Consider the following 23,759-nt stretch of genomic DNA (forward strand, 5'->3'; position numbering starts at 1 on the left):
CTGTATAATAATGCATAAAATACATAAAAGTTCTGAGGATCTAGGTTCACATCCGGCCTCCCCAGTGTGAAGTTTGTAGGTTCTTCCCATGCCCGCGTGTTTTTTCTCCGGAACGTATTGAAGATTCTGAAAGTGTGAATGTCTATACGTGCCTTGCAAATGGGTGGTGACCAGTTCAGGGTCCACCCACCTTCTCGCCAGCGTGACGGCAACCACAGTGAGGACAAGTGCTGTCATTTTTGTGTAAAAAGAAATCAACACGTAGCTTGATGAAGGTTTTGGAACACTCCCGCAGTATTTAGTCAGTACCAGACATTACAACAATTGGGTCAGATTTTTTTCTCCCCCTTGTCCTATGTGGGGATGTTCACTTTTTAAAAACTGGTTTGTCCATTTCCCACCAGATAGAAAATTCCGCTTTTTTCCCCCCTTAATTCTTCCCTTATCAGCCCTTATTGAGGCTCCTTCTTTTTGGAAGAAGTTGCCAAAAAAAATCCACAAAAAGCTAAAAGATTCATTCTGCTACCTTGAGATGTTTCACTGTCTTTGTCCTAAACTTGCAGTGTTGAGTTCATTTTGACTGTGACTCACATTTGTGGTATGTAAAGTATGAGCGAGCGCTAACAACTCATCTGCGAGAGTGACGAAAGGGTGGGCTGTGCTCGCCCGGGTGCTTTCAAATCTAACCACCATCTTAAATGTTTGACAATCCTGACACGGCGTGCTTGCTTCTTCGTGACATCATTCGCATTTTGGAGAACCGCCAGTCACATTCAACCACATGCTTGCTTGAAGGCCGACACCATCCCTCCCATGCTTGAGCCTGCTGTGTAAAAACTGCACGTAACCAAGGGCAGAGTCCTCTTGGATGGCTTCAATAATGTAAATGGCGGTGGTTTATTTAACAGTGAGGAGACCATCACCACAGTGGTGAAGAACCCGCGAATGAGGAGGCACAAGTCGCCCGGCGTAACCGTCACTGGAGCCCACCGCTCGGAGATGACCTCCTCGGAGACCTCCACCACCAAGACCAGGAGGATGGCCGCTCCCAGAAAAAGCGCCGTGCCATCCTTCTATGTCACGGAGGCTGAGGGTGCAGAGGGCGCCAGTGTCGCAGAAAGCAAGCCCCGTTGGGTGGAAGTGGAGGAAGTGATCGAGTACAAGGTCAATAAGTCTCCCAGGCTGTCCAGGAGGAGGGGTGTGTCGCCCGCCATCTCGGACCGCTCGACCACTCCTACGAGGCCCAAAAGATCCCCTCCAGATAACCCCAATGCAAACAATTCCAACAACAACCTGGTGGAGCTGGGTGGCAGCACCAGCGGCCAGACGCTCTCCTGGGAGGAAGAGGAGGCGCCCTCTGCTTCAAGAGATCCACTGGAGCTCTCCTCTGTTCTTACCGAAGACCTGGAGGATCACCAAATTGCCATCTTTGAACCCAGTGATGATGACGAAGACTTTTGCGGAAAGCAGGACGCAAAGATGCCAACCCGCGGAGGTCGTGTTCTTGCACTGGAAGACTTGGAGGACTACGTCCCGGAGGAAGGAGAATCTTACAGATCCAGCAGCTACAGTCTTGACGAGAAGCCCTGTGAGATCTCTGTGCTCCAGAGGGAGGTCGGCGGCTCCACCGTGGGACAGCCAGTGCTCCTCAACGTGGGACGCCCCGTCGTGGTCCCGAGGCAGAGGGGCGGATTCTTCGGTCGCCTCCGAGAGCATCTCCCCGGCACTCTATTCTCACCGAATGTGCCGCAAACGGGCGGTAGCCCGTCCGAAAGGCGTGTCCCCATTCAAGTGAGCCAAGCGAACCTAGAGGTGAAGCCTTCTTACTGCTCTGAAGTGCAAAGGGTGGAAGGCGGGCAGCGGAGCTTTAAAACCAAAATATCAACTCAGACGTACGGCTATACATCCGTGGGAAACCCGGTCACCCTCCAAATCAGTGACGATCAGAACCAGAACCAGTAGCATTGAATTCTGCGCACCGCAATCCTCCTTGGTCTTAAACAGCATCGGTTCACGTCCTCTCCTAACTTTCAGTATCTATACGAACCATTCCAAATGACAAAATATTTGTTCCAGTCACATGGTATCGCGTCATCTTCGATTTAGTCAAACCGAACCGTGGACCAGAAACCTTTTTGTTTCTGTAACTGACGAAAAAAAAAAACCCAGATCTAGTCTCAAGTGGAATGATAATTAACATCACAAATTCATCAACTTTCTAATCTGGTGTGTCTTGAAGCTCCTACGACATTAAAGCGCGCACCACATCCAAGTCATGTTAACAATATTCTGATTAATGCAACACGGGCACTGCAGGAATTCAGAACGTTCAGAAAGACCCCATCCCATAAAATCAAACACCTTTTTGTAAACAAAAAAAAAAATTACAATCCATGTATCTGTCGTATTAACCGCTTGTCCTGTTTTGGGCAAGCAAGTGAGACACCAAACAATCACAGGCAAAACCTTTATGCGGAAACTAAATTTGAGTTGACGCATTATGCATTAACACATAAATTTATAGGTAGCATTGTGGTATGAATTAGGTATTTATTGCTTGTTGATTTGAACAGGATATACTCCCACCCAAGCGTTGCGCCCGTTAATAGTGCAATGATCATCTGAGTCTGTTCATGCATTGCAATGACGCAAACTCACAGGGTTGTGTTCAGTCCATTTAGATGATTGACTGCATGGTTTGACTTTTCCAAAGCACTGGTGAGTATTTCAATTTCAAGGGATTGAAGCCCTTCTTCATTAAAAAATGAGGGCTTTTGTGTAGTTTGGTGTCCTAACACTCAAAAGATTGTAGTTGCTTGTACTATAAATTTGTTTTTGAAGGAAAAACATGTTTGTGTTTCAAATGTGTTTGAATCTGAATATTAAAAAAAAATGTTTCCATGTTTGTAAAAGATTACAAATTGTTCGTGTTGTTATTTCACTTGGATGCGCACAAACAATAATTAGTTACAATGCTTAAGCATAACTCTGTTGATAACAGAAACAGCAGCACCGACTACAGCAAGTAGATTGATTTAAGTGTGGAACTTTACATGTCCACCAAAATTTGTCTCAATTTTTGAAAATGGTGTTGATGTCAAATGGGCCTTTCCGACCCGTCAATCACTCGTACAATAATAGCCAATCAGATAGCCGCAATGTCTGAACCCCTGGCTGGACACGCCCCACCCGCCGTGTTGTCCCAGAAGCAATGCTGGTTGGCAGTAGCGTGCGCTTGGAAAAGTTAAATGTTACAAAGAAAATGGTCCTCAGACGCGCTTGGGGAACGTGCAATTCTGATGAAAGATATCCTGCTAGGTTACAAGGCGCCCGCTTGATTCATTTTCCAAAGCCTAAAACACAATTGACGACGTGCCTACGATGGATTAAGGCTCGCGGAAGAGCGCACGTACAACTAAATGTGGACATCATCAACAAACGCAAGGCTGTATGTTCGAAGGTAAGTGAGGGAGAAGTATCTACTCTGAGTTTGATTGAATTATTATCAATGCAAGAGAACAACTTTCACTTCATTAGTGTATCACTGACCTGCTGAGCGAAGTGTGTCATGTTTCATGCCTAAGAGTCGGGTTAGCGATACGTAAATGCAAGAGAAATGTCTATTTGCATCACATCGGACTTTTAAGCACTGGGTTCCATTACGAGCCAAGTCAAATGAATACACCCACTCACTTTTAAAGAATACAATGATATTACTTGTGATCTTTCCAAGTAAAAAGTACTCACCCTGCTTTACTTGTCCAGTACGATTCCACTATTTGATCCTGTTGGATTTCAGTATGACGTTTTTGAGGCGTCAAACTTTTTCGTATCAATCGTCAACGTTTCGCTGTAACTCTGACATTGCGTCCTGCTCCCTCCAAAATCTTAATTCCGTATACATATCCTTGCATGAAATAGTTAAAGACCTCTCTGTTGAATTCTCGTAGACAAGTCTGAAGTATTTGGCACAAAACATACCCCAATATTATCTGGAATATGCGATGGAGAATCTACTTCAAACATGTTCTGTTCAATCGCCATATTCGAAGGAGCTTAAGGTCACCATCGGAAAGGTCGATTGTTTCTCAAATTCCAGGAGGAGTGACTGAGACTGACACTAAGTCTAGTGGGGATCAGGTTCCGCGTACCTAAAATATGTATATTTTCAGCAGGATACATGCACGTGCAAAAAGTGTTGAGTTTTCAGGCATCGTGAGGTACCCAAGAATGATTCCAAGAGACTTACAATAATGAGGAAGTGTGACATTTAATCGTCTTTTCTTTACTTAGAATTCTCCACGGTCCACTTCAAAAATGAATTCAAATGTCAGTTAAATTGTAGTTCTGTTGAAGACAACCATGGCCCCCACCTCCAGCCAAAAAAAAAAAAACACCACCCAACATGATTACTCAGTTGTTCGTTATACATAAAACATTGGCAAAAAGCAGGACCTCATCCTCTTTTTTTTTTTTTTTTTTTTTTAAGCAAAGCAGTTAGCACAAAGTAAAAAAAGAAGAAAAATGAAGATGAATACATATATGCTGTCAGTTGACTCGCACACACTACATACAACATAATGGATGTGTTTTGGTTTTTTTTTTTTTTTTCTTCCGTCAGTATCGCCGTAATCTCGACATTTCACACGGAGTAAATCGTACAAAGCGAAATGACAGGACGACAAACTGTCAAATAACTGAGCTTGACAGAGCAGTCGGTCAAGGTTAACGGAATGAGTTGAGAAAGCTGCATGTGGTACCAGTCGCCTAGCAAGTTGACAACTTATAAAAAATGCCGTTTCTTCAATACAAATGTAAATAACAAACATAATTAAAAAAGGAAAGCGCTCATTGGCCTCAAATAAAATGTTGCACTTTTAGTAATAATAACTAGTGTACCTCTAAACACCACATGTAAACCGATATACTGTATTTGGACAAATATGCTGCGGCAAGACTGAGCTTTTCTAATCCATTTTTTTTTTTTTGAGGGGGGGGGGGTGGAATGTTCACAATGAGGTCTACGGTTTAGTGAGGAGTGAATGCTGTGATGTCGATGTTACGCCCCATCTTCTATGAAGACATGTTGATTTTCTTGACCATGTTGATTTCCTAAAGGAAGAAAGAAAACCAAAACATATTTATACAATAATCAAGTCACTTAAATCGAGTTCAGTACACTCCTTGATTGCACCTGTCGAACTTGTGCGCCATGAGATTTATGCTGTAAAGTTTGTAGATGCACTTTTTGATCCTTCATAGTGTGCAACATTCCTTTTGGCATTTTATGACATGATAAGGCTATCTTAATCAACACTTAATTCAAACTATGAACTCTCATTAACTGATAAACTACGAACGGTCAGTACGTAGTCGCGAACCTGAACCAGTAGCATAATGTAGTTTGCAAGAGATGAGAACCGTACAAAAAGGTATTTTTACACTTTCGGGACAACAGCAGATGTTCAGGGATTAGCTTGTGTGCTAATAATGTTCAGTATAGCGACAAACGTTGCGTGAGCGCCATGACTGTCAACGCAAATCTGATTTCAGCTCACCTCAAGAAGAGCGTCTCTTAGGTGCCCGTAAGCGTCTTCCAAGTTGTCGTTGACGATGACGACGTCAAACATGTTGGGTTCTTTACCTGCATGGGAGCACAAAGACGCTTAAGTCGTGTTTGGGTTTTGGTGGATATGATCTGCAGCGGGGTGCACACATACAGTCAAAACAAACTCGATTATTTTTTTTAATCCACTTCCAACATCGTAAAATTCTGATTTGTCAGATGTGTGTAAAAACGTTATCCCGACTGATTATCGCTTGGAGTCACTGATGGTGTCATTCTACACACACCTGACTTTGGTGCGGGAAGGGTGGGATCGATTCCTACTCAGTGATGGTGTCGATATCTGCCCTGTGACTGACTGGCGACCAGTTCAGGGTGTCAGACGTGATTTTTCCGTTCATAGGCGGAATTCCACCTTTTTAAATCCCATTGATGAAAAAAAAAATTATATATATATATATATATATATATATATATATATATTATCCATTTTTCTGCAATATTCCGACCGTAACCAGTGCCAGAATCCACACTCGTCCACATTCCGGTCCGAATTTTGCAAGCGAGGTGGACGATTAGATGCACGTCTGTTGATTGGCTGAATGTGTTCCTCCTGACCAATGAAAACGCTCATTGTATACGAGGGAGATCGTGGGGCCATTTTCAAGTGAACGCAATGGCGGTGCTCAAGAGGAAAGACGCCTCTCGAGTGAAAAAAATTGATAAATATGTCAAAAATAAGTTCTGATGGGATTGGATGGAACAAGAAACCGTCAATACAGTTGGAAAGAAGGAAGTTTGCCACTCTGTTAAGCGACTTCATTCGCAAAATGGATCGACCACCACAATAACGAGTGAGAGTTCAGAAGCAATTACTTGTAAAAATGTCTATTATTTACTGATAACGACACATGACGATAATAATTATCAAATTCATGCGTTTCAATTGTTTACTAAATCAAGAAATTAAAAGGTTTTCGAATGGATACGATATACACGCTATGAAAGCACGCTTGCATGCCATGATGCAAATTTGAATTCAATTTAGTTAGTTGTATCTGTAATTAATTGGACACTCTAAATTGCCCCAAGGTGTTATTGTAAGTGCGACTGTTGTCTGTCTCCATGTGCCCTGCAACTGGCTGGCGACCAGTTCAGGGTGTACCCCGCCTCCTGCCCGTTGACAGCTGGGATAGGCTCCAACACTCCCCGCGACCCTCGTGAGGATAAGCGGCAAAGGAAATGGATGTGTTTGTATTTGAATTTGTAATTTTTGGGGGTAAAGGTATGCACCTAAATAATGAATATTGTGTACATTTTGAAAACAGAATCGCATTTATTGATAGATGTACTAGATATATTTCATTCGTAATACAATTTATGAAACTTGCACGTTAAAATTGGTGATCAAGCTTTGATCATGCTTGCAGCCCCCAGACCCCCGGCTATTTTTCCGTCTTTTGTCATTCAGTCAAATCACACGTCTGGGGTGTAGTCCGCCTTCCTTTCGCCCGAAACTAACTGGGATGGGCTCCGGCTCTCACGTGACCCTTGTGAGGATAAGCGACTTGGATAATGGATGGATGGATGGATTAGTCTTAATGTGTCAACGCGGCGCCAAGGTGATCGTGGCGTGAAATGGAATGACAGCCGATTAGGAAGCGGCCTGCATCTTGTGCTGTTGCCGGGTAAAAATAGACGAGCAACTCGACGTGGGCGCTGTTTGTCTAACGTAGTGCTGCTCAAATGTAGGATGGATTCCCTCCACGTATCCCAGAATGCATCTTGAAAAGGAATAACAGCAGCTAATCACAGAACACGAGTCATTAAGCATTGCGGCGATACTGAAAAACCAACAGATGACAACAAAGTGCTTTCTTTCTGTTCATTTTGTACTTTTAGGGGTTTTTTTTTTTCTTGTTCCATCGCCATACAAAACCATATTTAACCGTGAACTCCTGAACGAACATCAGTCACATGGTTTTGTCAACACGACTTATCTTAAAACAATGTTCTTACAATATAACTGGTTGTTCAATATTTATTGCAGGAGCAGCAAAACATAATCGTGTTGTGGGGGGAAAATACAACCAGTGAAGATGTTAAAAATCAGTATGTATGCAGCCCGCTCAAGCGAATCAACAAACAAAAAGGACTTACTTAACTCAATGTCCACTTTAGCGGCGTGCAAGCGCCTCTGCAAACTCTCTTCTGATTCAGTTTTTCTGTCTCTTAGACGTGTTTCCTTAAAGCATACAAAAAATAAGATGACGTTTGTTGTTGTAGGTTGAGTCTGTTTTTTTTTTTTCTTCCATTTCCTTTGTGGTTTTGTTTTCGAATGGCATTGTGGACCAGATAAAATGCTCTTGCGGTCTGTGTATGGCCCACATTCTATCATGTTTGGCAAGACGTGTTTTTCATTCAAATATTTACTTTATTCTGACTTTTACTACTATATTATCATGGGATAGTGATGGAAGACGGCACGATCCGATGTACAGTGATGCCTCGGTTCTCGACCACAATCTGTTCCAGAAAACAGTTCGAGAAGTGATTTGTTTGAAAACCAAAACGATGTTTCCCATTACAATGAATGGAAAAATAAATAATGCGTTCAAAGCCTAAAGAAATGTGGCTTTTTAAAGCATATTTTTAGCTTTTCCTGATGATAAACCCCATAGTAGAAATACATGTATAGTTTATATACTTTACATAATAAAATAATTTAAGAAATATATTTAATTTTTTATTAAAATGTATGCATTGCTGTCGTAGGACCAGAACTCAAGCTTTTCCTCACCAGGACTTCCAAAGATGGAGGCTGGATGGAGATGTAAATGGGATTGAGGTCCGTCTTCTTGATATTCTTAACCCCTTGCATGTCGATGTCCAGTATGCAAATGAGGTTGCGGGCCTTGACTGCCTGCACGGCAGCTCTGCTCGTCCCGTACATGTTCCCGGAAAACTCTGCGCTCTCGATGAATTCGCCGTTGTCGATGGCGGCCTGCATGGCTTCCCGTGTGACATAATGGTAATCTGAAATATCGGATAGGGACGTCGCATGAAGATGAGGATGTCACGCGCACCAAAGAGGAGGAAACGGGCGCTACCTTTGCCGTTCTCTTCTCCAGGTCTCGGGTTTCTTGTTGTATCTGAAGGAGGAATCATAATTTGGTTGTGATTATGGATCGACACCCCCTTTTTATATAATATATATATATATATATATATATATATATATATATATATATATATATATATATATATATATATATATATATACACACACACATCTAGAAGATGAACACACAGATGAAAGGAGTATTTATCCATCAAATTTTACATCTTTATCGCGAAAAAGTAAATACTAAATATATTTTAAACACAATTAAACTTGTATTCATAACAGAACTTATTATAGATGTGAAAAAAATTTACCCATGAGTAGTCTGCGGACCTGTTCTAAAAGTAGCTCACTAGGGATGGGAAAATGTTATTTTTCTCGGAATGTTGTACAAGTGATCGTTCGAAAATGTAAACACTGGCAGAGATTTATAGAAATGTTGCTTGTTGATTTTGTTTCTCTCTTCTAATTATTGGGAGAAATCATCATGATCACTGTCTTCACATAAACATTATTAATTAATGAAAACATAATAATAACATTATTAAAGGTTTTTTGCATCCAACTGCTAGCCCGTCGCATGAAGTAGCTCTCGGTTTCAAATAGGTTGGTGACCCCTCCATCTGACCTTGGTGAAAATAATGCAAGCACAGCAAGATATGTGAGGCAGATGTGCTAACCACTTGTTTACCGTGTCAAAAAAAAAAAAAAAAAGTAGTAAAAATAGATTTTAAAAAAGAAAACTCACGAGAGACGCTGAAGCCAAAGACGCCACTGTATTCCTTCATGAGCTTCTTGAGAAGAGTGCTTTTGCCCGCCCCGGATGGGCCGCTCAGTACCACAGGCCTGGGTCCGGCCATAGCTAAAAAATAATAATAATGATAGATTTAAACAAAAACAGAGGAGCGAGACAGACAGCTGACTCACTGGAACTTCCGGCCTGAATCTTAATCTTGTCTGAAAACACCACGCAAGCTTTCCAGGATGACCTGATGACACTTAAGAGAAGAGAGGCAATCAACATGGCGCCCTGAAGGACCAATTACTAAACCTTAATCACGGAGGCTTTTTTCCCCACTTGTGCAAGCAGTAAAAGGTCGCACCTGCCCATATGCAATATCCCAGCAACCATAATGTGCCAGTTATGACACCGGAGCGATAAGGAAGTGAGCTTTGAGTTATCTCCGAGGTTACAAGCCACCACCACGCATGCCATAAAATGGATCCGGGGATGCCACATCAAATGTCAAATGGGGCTGCGATTAGTGGCAAAGAGAGGGTCATCCACATGACAGTTGACGTGCTGAAAAAATTGGGACAGGCACGGCACTTAAACCCAAAAAAAAAAAGAAAAAACATCCTGCCGTATTTACAAGGCTTCTTGTTTCTAGGCAATCCTGACCCAGGTGCAAATGACAAGAGTCCTTCCCCATTGTCTTTTCCCTTCAAGATGCAGCCCCCCCCCCCCCCCACCAATTTCCACCGTGAAGATCCTTGTATATATTTAGTCACAACTTCATACACCCGAAGAGGCTTTTAAATACTCCCAAAGCCACACACAAATCAACCTTTGTGTGTGTGAGAGAGAACTCAATTATTCATATTAGATACTACAGAGCCCTGGGCTTCATGCCACAGCTTCTGACTGACACACAATCCAAAATACTTTGTGCAGCGTGACAAGAAAATTCGATATTTGACCTGATCAAGCCTGGCTGACACTCATTAGCAAACCATGTGAACTTTATTAGCAGTGGTTGGGCAAGGAACAGTCATTTCTTCTCCATAACGTAAACATTGTCTCATTGTACACATTAAGTAGTCTTTTTTTTTTTATTGTTTGTCAACGCAAACATAGTGTGGAAAGCCTTTTGTTAGGACTATGTTTTATGGAGCTCAATAACAGCAGACGTAAAAGTGACAACCTCATCTAGTTTCTGTTCTTCCTCAGTTGTTATGACTAATACACTTTTATGACCAATAACACGTTGAAATCTATCAATTGATAACTAAATTGCACTCAAAGAAGCAAGAAACCAATACATATAATCCGACAAGTGAAAAAACGTGAAATGTCTAAGAAAAAAGCCAGCCAGAGCGGTCTGCAAATGATGATAGGAAGTCGCTTTCCGGGCACAACAAACACATTTTGATCCGCAGCATCTCGACGGCAGCCGTTGGTAACCGCACAGACATGGTGACAAATTAACGTCTCGTTTCTCCCTACCTGAGTAAAGCCTGGCGAAAAATCTCATATACATCGGCGGCTACTTGGACGTCACCTTCCGAGGACGTCCCCGAGGGATTGTGCTCAGGCTCAGGCTGAGGCTGAGGATTGAGCTCTCCTTCGCTCAGAGAGACATTTGGTGTTGGGCCCCTACGTCATCACCACGCGACCAAGCGAGTAAACAAGCTCGATGCATGTGCGACACGATGCGCGTTTACAGGCCACTTAAATAATAAAGCACTGATCACATTTTAATCTCAAAATTGGAATGTGTTTAAACCTATTCAAATTTAGTCTAATTTAAATCCATGCTACATATTGAGAAAATTGGACATCGGGGGGTGACGTCAGACCTTTCCCTACATGTAACATTGCCATTCCTGGTTAATTTAGATTAATATTGACATATTATCAAGTACTAACAGTCTGTTGAAGTCAAATTTTTGGAGAAGATCGCGCAGTAAAGACGGGAAGTAGTCAAGCAAGTCCCGGATGTGAGAACGACGGGGGCCGCTAGCGTGTGGCTAAAGCTAACTAGCTACATTTAACACACAGCGCAAAGCAACTCGTTTGCCACAAACCCCGACAATGTTCGGTTCTTCGAGGGCTGGAGGATCTCGAGGAGGTCAGGACCAGTTCAACTGGGATGACGTCAAGGTGGACAAACACCGAGAGAATTATTTGGGTCAGTGCGCAAAGCAATGCTAACTACAAAGGTGTCCTTCGAGACCTTAGCGAATACGTTTGTTAACGTGCTAACTTGACGTCTTCACACGTCTCGCTGCACTTCCCTACCTTCCACTGCTGTGTCCTTCATCATTCGGATTGTCGACGTGACGGTTTAGCTTTTCATTTTGGATATTTCGTCTGGTGTCCCGCTTAAGTCCAAATCATCGCCCACGCCGACTAGAGCCACGTAGCCGCCCCGCTATTTGAGCCCCCCTTTAACTATGTCAACATGCGTGGAAGGCCACCTGATTTGCGAAATACCATATTAAAAATCAATAGAATGCGTTTGCCTTTTAGTTGAATGACTTACTACTATTTCAGGGTATTCGGAAATGCATTAAATATGCACAGGTGGCATAAAGTTAAATGGCTTGGAGCGGTCAACATTTTAATCAGCTTTTCAAAAGCATGACCAAATTGAATCACACCATGCTTTCAGAAATATATCATGTAAAATACATATTGAAAGAGGATTTACCTATGTCAGGGTGCCTTACCTTGTAAGTGAAGGCACCCATTTTACTAAAAAAAAAAAAAAAAAAAAAATCTCACAGCACACTACGGACCCAAAAGGTACAAATATCGAAATATTGATGACCTTTTCTCAATTGATTCACAAAATAACTTGTAGCTGTCGTGTTTTATTCAACACAAAGCTAATATTGGTGCTGGAAGCCATGCAATATACTTTAAAGGACATTGGGCTATTTTACCTTCCCCCATCCATTCATTTACCGTACCTGCTTGCCCTATTATTACATAGTACTTAATTGTTCTGGCTACCACTACAGATTTCTGATGGTTATAGATGATCAAAGATATATTTGTGGTAACTGATAAATCATGATTTTCAGACAACTGAATTACCGTTATCTAACTTCCCATGTACGCCTGTGGATCCCTCACTTGGGTAAATCACTGTTCTACATATTAGATGTTATTGTAAGGATTACTTAAATAAATGTTCTGTTAGCATAGTCGAGTCTTGAACTACGACCGCCTTCCAATTTATGGATAAATTTGAGTTTCGTTCCTGCTGTCAGAAGGGAACACCCTGTAGTTCTGATGGGACAAAAAGTAGTTTTCCACTGTCTTGTGTTTGTGTATTTTCTTGCAGGAAATTCTCTCATGGCGCCAGTGGGTCGATGGCAAAAAGGCAAAGACCTGACATGGTACGCTAAAGACAAAAGTGGCCGCACCCGCACCAAAGAGGAGGAGCTCGCCGCTGTCAAGGCTGCCGAACACGATGCATTGATGGCTGCCTTGTAAGTATGCAACCAGTCTAATTACAAAAGAAAATGTCTGAAAGTTTAACATGTACCTATTGTCAATGTAGAGGGCACAAAGTTATAAAGAGACAACCCACTGGACTGACCAAAGAGGTACTCAACTGTGTTTCGCCCCAAAGCCATTAAGGCACGCCAATTTGTAGAAATCCAATAAACCAAAATGGCTGACATTCCCACAGGACTTGGCAGATATTTGTAGAAGAGAAGAAGACGACGGTGAAGAAAGGAATGTGGATCGGCTCTCGGGATTGGGAAGCTCCAGGTGATTTTTTTTTTCCACTTTTTTTTGTCATCTTAACATGAAAACATATTCTGTTATGTAAATGGAGTGTAGTATTTTCCAAAATGCTAATCAAACCACTGCTCACTGAACACGTCGTTCTCGTTTGCTCATGGTTGAGTACACTGAAAAATGGCAACTCGTCCTTAGCCAATTTCCAGTTCTATTTGCGTCCCATGATCACTGTTCCTCTCGATATTCAACCTCAACAAGCAGCTTATCGCAGACGAGCACTGTCGTTGTTCCTCTCTCAGTTCTGATTGCTCACAAGTGTGTTTCTGTTTCTTTTTGCAGCGCCGGCTCACGAAAAGCAGTTCTCTCCCAGAAGGAGAAGGAGGCTGTGAAAATGGGCCTGCCAGTTTTTACTGTAAATCAGCACACAAACATTGACAATTTTTTTTATATATACAGTGAAACCTCCAAAATTGAACCCATCTGTTCCCTCAAATGGGTCAACTTCTACATTGTTCCCATTTGTTTCTGTTGGAATTAATTTAAAATAACTCATTTTAAAGCCTCTATAACGGTAAAAATGACTTTTTAATCATACCTGCATGAAGGGAAGTTAACCACTGTAATAAAATAGAGTAAAACGAACAAATGACCCTGACAGACAAATAATAGAGAGGGTTTTGGACTTGAAATCAAGTGTTGTGCATTTTATGAGTTTTCAAGTGTATTAACGTTATCGTCTGCTTGGTAAAAAATAATTGGTGTATGTAACTACTACTTCATGAATTGTATTGAGTAGTCCGTCCTCTTCAGTTCTGTGGTCACAATCTCGTTTTTCCTTTTTGCCATCACTGGCACCGTTCAGTGGCGACTTGGAACAAAAAAATGTCCCCAAAAAGTTTAACACTTGTTGAATCAATCTGCTCACTGAGCTCAAGTCTCACAAAATGGACAGACTTCTCACGTCAGATCACACATGATGATTTTGTAGGCGCTTTAAGGTTACGTTTAACTTTTGGAAGGTGCCACTTCATACTTTTCCGTTTAATGGTTGAATGTTTGTAATATAAATAATAATAAAAACATAACATTTACTTTGATGGTAATTTCAGCACCATAAGACTGCGAATCGTCCGGAAACCTCGACAGCAAAGTCAACAGAGATTCCAGAAAAAGAGGAGCTAAAGCAACGGTAAGAAAGCATTCTCACTAATTGACGTTAGATGCATCTGCATAATCAAGAAACTCTGCTTGTTATAAATACAGTTTTAACTTATTTGCAGTATTACTGTCATCGTTTTTTTTTTTTTTTTGGCAGGGGTTGTGGAACTGCCCAACACTGCAAACTGCCAAAATAAACATTTGTATCCAATGTCGAGCGTTTTCTTTCTCTCCTAATTTTGTCCAAGTGTGTGTTTGGCTGCAAACAAGTGGCTTTTGTAGTCCCTGTCAGGGTCTTCACCGCTTTTGTTTTTCCTTTGAACCGTTTTAGTGAGGAGAGCAAAAAGAAAAAGAAAGAAAAGAAGAGCAAGAAGGAGAAAAAGAAGAAGAAGAAAAAGAAGAGGCAGCGAAGCGAATCATCCTCTTCAGATTCGGAAGACGATAGAAAGAGGTTGGGCACATTTTATGACAGATTATCCTTTTTGGAAGACGGTTGATCAAATCATGCTCACGGGGTGATCTATGATTGTGTGTCACCCCAATCCATTGGATTCATATGGAATGAAAGAGGAAAAGATACACTAGATGGCGCCAAGTCGTCACTCAAGTCAACTCAAACCACTCAGTGAAAGCATAAACTGGTGTGACGGTTTGATGCGCTCCCCTTGCTGAAAAGTCTCCTTGTGATTAATGCGCATGCGTGTATATTTTGTAAACTTTTGGCCAGTCTGAAGCTTCCCCATCAATGCCATTCGACAACTTGTCGCCGAGTGTTCATGTTCGCTATGGACGTCTCAGAAAGACAAACGCAGCGAACGTACATATGTATATGTATAGCTTTTTATCAACTTTTGATTGAGGTTAGGTTAGGGTTAGGATATAATGTTTGTTAGCTAACTCTATGTCGAAGAAGTGGAAATATGAGACCGGGGCATTTCCCAGTAAGCGTCTGCTACCTACTCAGAGTTTCCCTGTTAGTAACGCATGCGTATTAATCACAAGGAGACTTTTCAGCACGGGGGAGCGCTCAGACCGTCACACCGGCGGCACGGTGGAGCAGCTGTAGAGCGTTGGCCTCACTGTTTTGAGGACCGGGGTTGAAATCCTGGCTCCGCCTGTGTGGAGTTTGCATGTTCTCCCCGTGCCTGCGTGGGTTTTCTCCAGGAACTCCGGTTCCCCCCCCACATTCAAAAAATATGCAATATTAACTGGACACTCGAAATTGCCCCGAGGTGTGATTGTGAGTGCAAATGGTTGTTTGTTTCTATGTGCCCCGCGATCGGCTGGCGACCAGTTCAAGGTGTACCCCGCCTCCTGCTAAATGACAGCTGGGACAGGCTCCAGCACTCCCTTGTGAGAATAAGCGGCTACAAAAATGGATGGATGGATTTAAACAAAAATAAAATAATGAAAGCTACGTAATGAATTCCTCTTTTTGGTTTGAATTCATGAAAAAATTAACTTCTACAAATTCTTATATTCATTTATTTTTGCTAATTCTTTGAGATGCATCTGTCTGTACAGTCTAAGTTTAGAAAGAGCTGGAAAAAAGCGCTATTATTATTATTATTGTACACATGATGCAATGATCCAAGAATTAATGGGATGCACACAACACTGGAGCAAGCGCAGAAGTGACAGAGGTGTCTCCAAAAAATGTCCTCCTCGCATTAAGAGAAGCCGCAGTGCGATTATTTGCTGTCCGTTGCTCTTCAGGCCCCGAAAGGACCACCACCATCCTAATCCATCATCCCACAGTCAGAGCGGAGCCAGACCCCATGACAGCCATTCAAGCGGGGGACCAAAGGCACAGCGGCAGCCCCCCCGCCCCCACCACGGACAGCAGCGCCACGACACGGACTCCTCCGACGGGGGGTCCTCTGTCCCCCGTAACCCTTCGGGCCACAAGACGGCCTCTGGCGTTGCCGCACAAAGCCGCAGGCGACGCCACGACACCGACTCGGACAGCTAATGTCCCCCCCGCCCCCGCCCTGCCCCACCCACTCGCTCACTCATAAAGACCTCATTTACTTCATGGAGGCTTTGAGGGGGAATTTTGTCTTGCTAGTCTTTTATTTTTTTTTTTGAAATCCACAAACCCAATGAATAAACCTCCTAAATAACGTAACATATTGGCTTTTATTTTTAAATTTGCACAACTCCAAGTTAAATCTCACTTGTTGATACCTCAAAGGCTACAGTAGGAAAAGTAATAACTATATCACGGGAAACGTAACTTGCTGCGTCAGTTTAATTCCACACACCCAAAGTACTTTCACCAAGCAGGCGCTAACCTAAGTGGATAAATGGCGAATGAGTGGGATGATAAACACCAGCGTAGCTTGCTAACAAGCTCCTTCAATGGGTGAGTGAGTAGTTTCATTTAATTTTACTTTTTTTTTGTATTGTGATCAAAGTTTCATTGCACTAATTTTACTAAGTAGATGTTAACCCAAACAGTGTGTCGCTAAAGATGAAAAAGACCAGAAAAGCTTGCCAAGCATTTGCACTGTCCAAAGAGTGAGTACTTTTACTTAATTGTACTTTTGTCATACAGTGGTTAAGGTATGCTTGTAAATATTACCAACCATAACTTAACCTAGATACTGTCATATGTATCTCAACAAGGATAGAGTGTCTGTGTGGGAAAAAAAAAATCTGTGCAGTATGATCAGTCCAATGAATTTTATAATAACATGACGTACCATGCAGGTGCTAACTAGCAAAGAAACTCCGTTATGACAGGTGTCGAGAAATGGTCACAATTCTAAAAGTTCTCCATGTCAACATTAATATTTGAGTTCAACAGCCATCAGTGGCAGTGAATGAGTTTAGTATTCTTAATTTAGTGATTTAAGTATCCTTATGTTCATGTCACCAGTACTGGTAATCATTTTTGTGGGATAACAGTTTTACATGTAGGTATTCACTTCATCACATGATTTTCATACGGCAAAATCTGTTTTGAAACAATGACTTGAAACTTTTACTTGTTTTTAAATTATTTTTTTTAGACCAGTATAATAATCCCTTCAAGGTTCACACCTCCGACTGGTGCGCCGGCATTAAAATAGCGGCTCCCAATACAGCGTTGTGTTTGCATGTGCCCTGAATGAGGGGGGTGCCCCTGTGTGTGTGTGGGGGGGCGGGGGGTGCACTTTAAAAAAAAGAGCAAGGCATTCATGGGGGTGGGGGGTAGCCAGATAGGCCCTCTTTTTTTTTTTTTTTTTTTCAACACAGCTGAGTAGCGTTAGCGTGCCACACACAAGCAAAGCTGATCGAGCAGCAGGAGAGAGCGGGCCGCACAAAGCCTCCCTATGAGCAGCCCCGGACTTGTCCTCCCCACCCCTTTTGCCACCACCTCCATTTTCTAGGCTTGGCTGCATGAACCATAGCAGCCTAATCAATCTGCAAGAATGCCCTCCGAGATTACCTCCCCGTGCACAGTGTCACTTGCCGCTTCGGGCCAAACAGTAAAGTGCTCTCCTACACCCACTGGCGTCGCATTGCTCTCTCGCAAAATCAGAGGCTGTGACATGCCCTTGTTTTCTTTAGCTGTTAGTCAATCCAAACAAGACAAATAACAGTTCATCCACAAACTATACACGGTGCCTCATTTTGTTACGTTGCCACGAGGGTGTTGAACTTACTGTAGAAAACACACAGCAGCCCACAATGTGAATGTGTCAATGACGGGGGGCATTTCGGGTGAAAACCTACTCCAGACCGCTCTTGACCTCCGACTTGGGTGGCTGTTCATCTTTTCACAAGACGACGACTCTTCAGAACACGGCCAAGAGATCAAAGGCGTCACGCTCAGGCATGAATGTGATTGAATGAGCCGGGACCGATCTGAAATTGGCTCTGCGTCATCTTTTTTTTCATCCGACCTAGTGGACTTCAGAGAGGATCTGCAACCGGTCAAAAGAGCCCAAGCATTGAATAGACAGTTTTCGACCACGTGACTACATCCGGGGCACCCGGCCATGTTGGATGGGTTCACCCTACTGACGCGCCGTTCACACTACGGCTTTTGCATACAGAGCCGAGTTACACAAATATTCGTACGACTGTTAAAAGCGACGCAAAAAAAAAAAAAAAAGACTGTGGAAAGTAATCGGGGCTCATTAGATGTTGTTTCAAGAAACCGTTGCGACAAGAAGTGAGCTTTGATCTACAATATCGACCCATATGCCTTGAAGAAACACAGATGTGGTAACCTATCCACAGACAACGTCAACTATCTCCTCTTCTCGACGAGCGCTTCTACCATGGACCACAACTAAAGAATTACAAGGGCCTGGAGGCCTACAACCAATTCATCATCGCTGGGTTTGTGATGCAGTGGTATCCATTGTAAGCAACCTGTCCTCGCACTACTAAGGTTAGTGTGTGTGTTTCCTTCAGCTTGTCCCTTTCGGGGTTGCCACAGCGTGTCAACTCAGATGAACGCATATGTATGTCTGGCACAATTTTTACTCTGGATGCCCTTCCTGACGCAACCCTTCTCGGGGAGTGGAGGCCCCAGTGGGATACGAACCCACAACCCCTGGTTTACCAAACCAGTGCTCTAACCACTGAGCTACGGGGCCTCCACTACTAAGGTTAGTGTACCGCGTGATTACAGTCAGCGTTGTTAAATTATGTTTATCATACCACCAAAAGCGGTGTAGATTATTATTTTCGTTTTTGTTACCGAGAGGGAGAGAGATTCGACCAGGATGAGTCCCAAGTGTAGCTCGCACCTTTTTCTCCACTTCCACGGCTACATTTTTAACTCTATTCACAAACCAGCTAGCGGTATGGTAACTCGTTTTTGCAAACTTATAATAAAACAGAAAATACAGATTTTGGAGACATGCATTGCATCCACACACGAATATTATGTAGGACCTTGGCCCTGAAATATCGTTCCCCTTCACAGAAGGTAGTTATTGCTACGTAGGTGTGAAATTCTAAAAAGGTATCCAATACTTACCAAGAACAAAATGCCCCGAGCAAACTCGCACGGAAGGGAATGACTCGGCTGCTGGATCGGCCCTACTAATACGAGACAGCCACAGTTGTCGCCGTTTTCTCGCACTGGTTCTTGATCACAGCTGGCGGTCGAAAGAAAGACACTTTACCAGGAAGGGGTGTGACGTCAGTTTAAAACAGTCTATCGGGGAGCTTGTGGCATCACATCCAAAAACTCGAGGCTGTAACAAAGTTTTGCCTAAAAGGTAACTCGGGGATGAATTGCATTCATGGTTAACTTTTTTTTTTTTAACATGGAAACACTTTTATTGCATAGACAAGTACAGTATAAAGAAAAAAAATCAATTTGATATACTTGAATCTATTTACTTTAATTACAGTGCTCATTTGCTCATAATACCCATAGATTAATTTAAACATTTCTTCTATAGCTACAAATCACAAAAACACCCCCCACCGCCAGATGTACTCAGAGCAGTGCAGCAACACTAAGGGGAAAAAAAATGGCGACACGACTTTGTATATGAAAGCATACGATTAACATCCTCTTTCCACTAAACCTGACAATGTGCAAAGCAGGAAATGTAGAAGACTTTATTGCAATGAGGATTTTAATCCTTGCTTCACTTTGCAAAAGGCATCCTGGACTGCCACGACATGTAACCTCACACAATGTATACAAGGTATGTGTGCATTTTTTTTTTTTTTAATTAGTGTACGCACTTTAAGGCAAATGTGGCCCTGAGACTGACTGAATAGAAAAAGAAAATGCTTTTTCAACAAACAAAGCAGGTAGATCTTAGGGGATATGCTGCGTTAAAACATATTCCAGTGTTCACCAAACGAGAAGCGGCTTTGGAGCTTTGAGAATCTGGCAAAAACTGAAACTCCCGCGAGTGCATCTTTTTTTTTTTTTTTTTGCCAATTGATCCTACATTTGCTGGGAAAAAGTCATTCCCGCGCTTCCCTCATATCACCCAACCAGTGACACAAAAACAATCACGCTAGAAAAAATAAGTCAAGTTAAAGCTGCCCCGTTACCACAATCTATTACACTTACATAAAATACAAACGTGTCAGCTTTAGCCGAACGGACCAATCGTCCGGTACGTCTGTGGTAACAACAGCTCAGTAAAGGCAGAATGTAAAAAAAAAAACAAAAAAAAAAAAGATGTCAGGTGCCCTTTAGAGGTTCTTCAGCCTGTTGGACAGCCACTCCAGTCCCTCGTAGAGGCCTTCCCCGTGGGTGGCGCACGTGGCCTGGATGTACCATTGTCTGTCGCGTAGGGAGTGAAGACCCAGCTTGTCTGTGATCTCAGCTGCCGTCATGGCGTTAGGAAGGTCCTGGCAACAAAACCGTGCATTTGGGTTAAAAAGACGCTCGGGAAAGTGGTTGCCATGAATTTGGGGGGCGTGGGGGTGGGCAACATTGACATTTTGTGTAACAGATTTTAGGGGCTGGTCTAGTTGGGTTCAGAAATATCTGGACAATTTATTTCCTTTCATTTAGACTTCCTGGTCAATTTAAGAACTTTCAAAATAAATCGCATTCACCATGTGGTAATTACTTTCACTGCAGTTGTTGACATCTACAGATTCATATCAGGAACTCTGAATTATGAAAAACCAATTTCAGTAGCTCCACTTAAAAAGGAAAAAAAAAAAAAAGTGACTCAGATTTATGAGATTACGAGATGATTTATGCCCTGCGATTGGCTGGAAACCAGTTCAGGGTGTACCCTGCCTCTTGCCCGGTGACAGCTTGGATAGGTTCCACCACTCCCCACTACCCTCGTGAGGATAAGCGACAATGAAACTGGATAAAATGATTTAGTAATAATGTGAAATGAATGTAAGTGACTTTATTGACGTGACCAACTGAAACGTACTTGTGTACAACATTCTAAAACTGACACCATAGAATGGAGGCTAATTTAGAGCATTTGCATGCATAAATCTAATAACTAATAAGTCTGTCATGATTTTATTGCGTGAATGAGGTGGAAATTCAACAGCGCCATCAAAACTATGCACGCGAACGGCTCACCTGCTTATTAGCCAAGACTAACAACAGAGCGCCACGCAGTTCGTCCTCCGCCAACATCCTCATGAGCTCCTCGCGGGCCTCGGTGCATCGCTCTCGGTCGTTGCTGTCCACCACGAAGATGAGACCTGCGCCACGGACACAAAACACACGTCAAGCTGGGTGCACACCAACGGTCACACCACAGCATCATCGCTTCGGATAAGCTCATGTGAAGAAAGATTTCAATGTAGCTGGCTTTAACTTCGATATATTTACAATATTTTAAGATTTAGGTATCACTTTAACTTGTGTGGAATCTTTTTTTTTTTTTTTAACTGAACCAAAGAAGCACATTGCAGCACATTTTTCCCACAGTGTTAAACAATACAAGAATAGTATACTTGCTTGCTTGCTGCAGTAGTTTAAAACAAATACAGCTTGCAGGAATACAACAATTTTTAATGTGCACTTATATACACTTCTGTATTTAATTGATCATAGTGGCGGTACCCAGGATACATTTTTAAGTTAAAATGTCTAAGAATCCGTTACACCGGCATGGATCCAACTTATTTGGACCAAATATATTTATACACAAAATTGGATGTGAGGCGGCACGGTGGTACAGCTGGTTCAATCCCGGACCCGCCTGCGTGGAGTTTGCATGTTCTCCCCATGTCGCGTGAGTTTCCTCCGGGCATTCCGGTTTCCTCCCACATTCCAAACACATGCAACATTAATTTGGAACTCTAAATTGACCGGAGGTGTGATAGTTTGAGTGCCGCTGTTTGTCTCCATGTGCCCTGCGATTGGCTGGCAACCAGTTCAGAGTGTAGTTGAGGTTGTTCGAAAACATAAGTTTGCAAAACGACGATGAGGGTTACCGAAATTGCAAGAGAGTCACCGGACTTATTTACGTAACACTCATAACTGCGGAGAGATTTCAGGGTGACCCGTCACTCGCAGTTGGTCGCCACCGTGGATCTGGCCTTGATACATACTTAAATCTCGAACCTGCTCTTCCGTTATTTATCAAATTGTTCTGATTGGCTCTCTCGTCAACTTCTTGGTTTAAATCAAGAAAATTAACAGTAGTGTGTACAACATCCATGCCACGTCAATGTGATTATGCGTGACAACCGAACATGCCTTGTGTATTCTGGAAGTAATGACGCCACAGCGGTCGAATCTTGTCCTGACCGCCGACGTCCCACACCGTGAAGCTGATGTTCTTGTACTCCACCGTCTCCACATTAAAACCTGCCGGGCAGAGAGCGCAAGTCAGTTAAATGTTTTTTCACGCCAAGCACTCACAAACACGTCAATAGCGCTTTTACCTATTGTTGGAATGGTGGTGACAACCTCCCCGAGTTTGAGCTTGTACAAGATGGTGGTTTTACCAGCGGCGTCAAGGCCCACCATCAGGATCCTCATTTCCTTCTTGCCGAAGAATTTGAACAGGCCCCCAAATATGTTCCCCATGGCTGCTACTGCTGACGGGATTGCACGTTAAACAGCTATAAGAGAGACAAAACACCCCCATTGTCAACAGCTTGGATGACGCTCCTAGCCAATAACATGCACAGGCTGGGGCACGTGGTACAATGATGTCACAAAACAGGAAGCGCTATGAAAAAAATAAAAGTTACACCAACTACTTAAAATACTTTCGAATGCACTGATTAAAATAAGAAAAAAACAATTCGGTGTAAAAATTAATTAACCACTGGCTTGTGTTGTAATGTCAATGAGTTTAATGTCAAATTACACAAACAATTGGAATGCATGGTGATAAAGTTGTCACATAAGATAAATTAATGTAATAAATGAACGTATTTAGGCGGCCCACGTAATGGGGTTGTTTAAACGACTGCCCGAAAACGAGACGATGTTCCGTGTAAGTTACTCAACCGGTTGGGTTAGCGATCGTGTGCAGCTTGCTTTGATTAGTCTTTAGCTCCTCGGCGCTCGGCCCCTTCCGCTTGACATCAAAACTGCTCCCCTTTACTGATAACAAAACAAGGCTCTTGAAACCACGAAACAGAAGAAGTGCGATGCTTGAATTCGTTTCTTGACTTGACTTCACACAGAACTTACCTTGCAGCGTCTTCAAGGCGTTTCCTTCCTCCGGGAAATGGCGACCATTTGACACGTCACAACTTCCGCCGCGCCTCCCCTTCCGCGTTCCTTCATTTCCGCGGGAGATCGCCTCCTGTGGCCAAAAAGGAGATTTGCACGCACTGTCGAGTCGTCTTTGGGAATGACCTCGCGGGACACTTCATCCATCCATCCATCCATCCATTTTCTTTTGCCGCTTATCCTCACGAGGGTCGCGGGGAGTGCTATCTCAGCTGTCAAGGAGGCGGATACCTGAACTGGTCGCCAGCCAATCGCAGGGCACATGGAGACAAACAGTCACACTCACAAT

At 42.8% G+C, this 23,759-nt stretch overlaps 4 protein-coding genes across 16 annotated transcripts in view; 2 read left to right on the forward strand and 2 right to left on the reverse strand.

Moving 5' to 3' along the window:
- Positions 1-2,833, forward strand: part of obscnb (obscurin, cytoskeletal calmodulin and titin-interacting RhoGEF b) — a 58,634-nt gene extending 55,801 nt beyond the window's left edge. For all 9 annotated transcript variants that reach the window (XM_061839261.1, XM_061839263.1, XM_061839265.1 and 6 more), the window contains one exon: positions 909-2,833. In XM_061839261.1, the coding sequence (XP_061695245.1) occupies positions 909-1,962 (1,054 nt within the window). In that variant the 3' untranslated portion in view covers positions 1,963-2,833. The remainder of the gene's footprint in view (positions 1-908) is intronic.
- Positions 2,834-4,251: 1,418 nt separating this feature from the next.
- On the reverse strand, positions 4,252-11,059 carry guk1a (guanylate kinase 1a). The gene is made up of 7 exons (XM_061839284.1): positions 10,918-11,059; positions 9,439-9,552; positions 8,677-8,718; positions 8,367-8,602; positions 7,727-7,811; positions 5,559-5,644; positions 4,252-5,112 (listed from the first exon to the last, which is right to left on the reverse strand). The coding sequence occupies exons 1-7, from the start codon at positions 10,949-10,951 to the stop codon at positions 5,074-5,076; spliced, it is 636 nt and encodes a 211-aa protein (XP_061695268.1). The 5' UTR covers positions 10,952-11,059; the 3' UTR covers positions 4,252-5,073.
- Positions 11,060-11,468: 409 nt separating this feature from the next.
- c13h1orf35 (chromosome 13 C1orf35 homolog) lies at positions 11,469-16,456 on the forward strand. Of its 2 annotated transcripts, none has more exons than XM_061839282.1 (8): positions 11,469-11,602; positions 12,764-12,911; positions 12,983-13,028; positions 13,115-13,197; positions 13,510-13,582; positions 14,280-14,359; positions 14,660-14,779; positions 16,045-16,456. In XM_061839282.1, exons 1-8 carry the CDS (start codon positions 11,506-11,508, stop codon positions 16,298-16,300), a joined length of 903 nt encoding a protein of 300 aa, XP_061695266.1. In that variant the 5' UTR covers positions 11,469-11,505; the 3' UTR covers positions 16,301-16,456. The 2 variants fall into 2 exon arrangements, with proteins under 2 accessions (XP_061695266.1, XP_061695267.1); XM_061839283.1 differs by lacking the exon at positions 11,469-11,602 and adding an exon at positions 11,749-12,556.
- Positions 16,457-19,801: 3,345 nt separating this feature from the next.
- LOC133510853 (ADP-ribosylation factor 1-like 2) lies at positions 19,802-23,550 on the reverse strand. Of its 4 annotated transcripts, XM_061839287.1 has the most exons (6): positions 23,429-23,474; positions 23,243-23,338; positions 22,669-22,848; positions 22,481-22,591; positions 21,353-21,477; positions 19,802-20,649 (listed from the first exon to the last, which is right to left on the reverse strand). In XM_061839287.1, exons 3-6 carry the CDS (start codon positions 22,811-22,813, stop codon positions 20,491-20,493), a joined length of 540 nt encoding a protein of 179 aa, XP_061695271.1. In that variant the 5' UTR covers positions 22,814-22,848; positions 23,243-23,338; positions 23,429-23,474; the 3' UTR covers positions 19,802-20,490. The 4 variants fall into 4 exon arrangements, with proteins under 4 accessions (XP_061695271.1, XP_061695270.1, XP_061695272.1 ...); XM_061839286.1 differs by lacking the exon at positions 23,243-23,338 and having other exon boundaries at positions 23,429-23,550; XM_061839288.1 differs by lacking the exon at positions 23,429-23,474 and having other exon boundaries at positions 23,273-23,422.
- Positions 23,551-23,759: the final 209 nt, after the last annotated feature.

This window comes from Syngnathoides biaculeatus, chromosome 13, assembly GCF_019802595.1.
Source record: "Syngnathoides biaculeatus isolate LvHL_M chromosome 13, ASM1980259v1, whole genome shotgun sequence".
Lineage (NCBI taxonomy): Eukaryota > Metazoa > Chordata > Actinopteri > Syngnathiformes > Syngnathidae > Syngnathoides > Syngnathoides biaculeatus.

What these genes read in the sequence shown, in the direction of transcription:
- guk1a (XM_061839284.1), bottom strand. Translation starts at nt 10,951, where the DNA reads ATGTATATGAGATTTTTCGCCAGGCTTTACTCAG. An exon ending in TTTCGCCAGGCTTTACTCAG is followed by an intron (nt 9,553 to 10,917) that starts GTAGGGAGAAAC and finishes ATTATTTTTTAG; the next exon opens with CTATGGCCGGACCCAGGCCT. An exon ending in TGGAGAAGAGAACGGCAAAG is followed by an intron (nt 8,603 to 8,676) that starts GTAGCGCCCGTT and finishes CCGATATTTCAG; the next exon opens with ATTACCATTATGTCACACGG.
- c13h1orf35 (XM_061839282.1), top strand. Translation starts at nt 11,506, where the DNA reads ATGTTCGGTTCTTCGAGGGCTGGAGGATCTCGAGGAGGTCAGGACCAG. An exon ending in TGGGCCTGCCAGTTTTTACT is followed by an intron (nt 13,583 to 14,279) that starts GTAAATCAGCAC and finishes TGGTAATTTCAG; the next exon opens with CACCATAAGACTGCGAATCG. An exon ending in AAAGAGGAGCTAAAGCAACG is followed by an intron (nt 14,360 to 14,659) that starts GTAAGAAAGCAT and finishes GAACCGTTTTAG; the next exon opens with TGAGGAGAGCAAAAAGAAAA.
- LOC133510853 (XM_061839286.1), bottom strand. Translation starts at nt 22,813, where the DNA reads ATGGGGAACATATTTGGGGGCCTGTTCAAATTCTTCGGCAAGAAGGAA. An exon ending in TTACTTCCAGAATACACAAG is followed by an intron (nt 21,478 to 22,480) that starts GCATGTTCGGTT and finishes TCCGTGGCGCAG; the next exon opens with GTCTCATCTTCGTGGTGGAC. An exon ending in TAGTCTTGGCTAATAAGCAG is followed by an intron (nt 20,650 to 21,352) that starts GTGAGCCGTTCG and finishes TTTTGTTGCCAG; the next exon opens with GACCTTCCTAACGCCATGAC.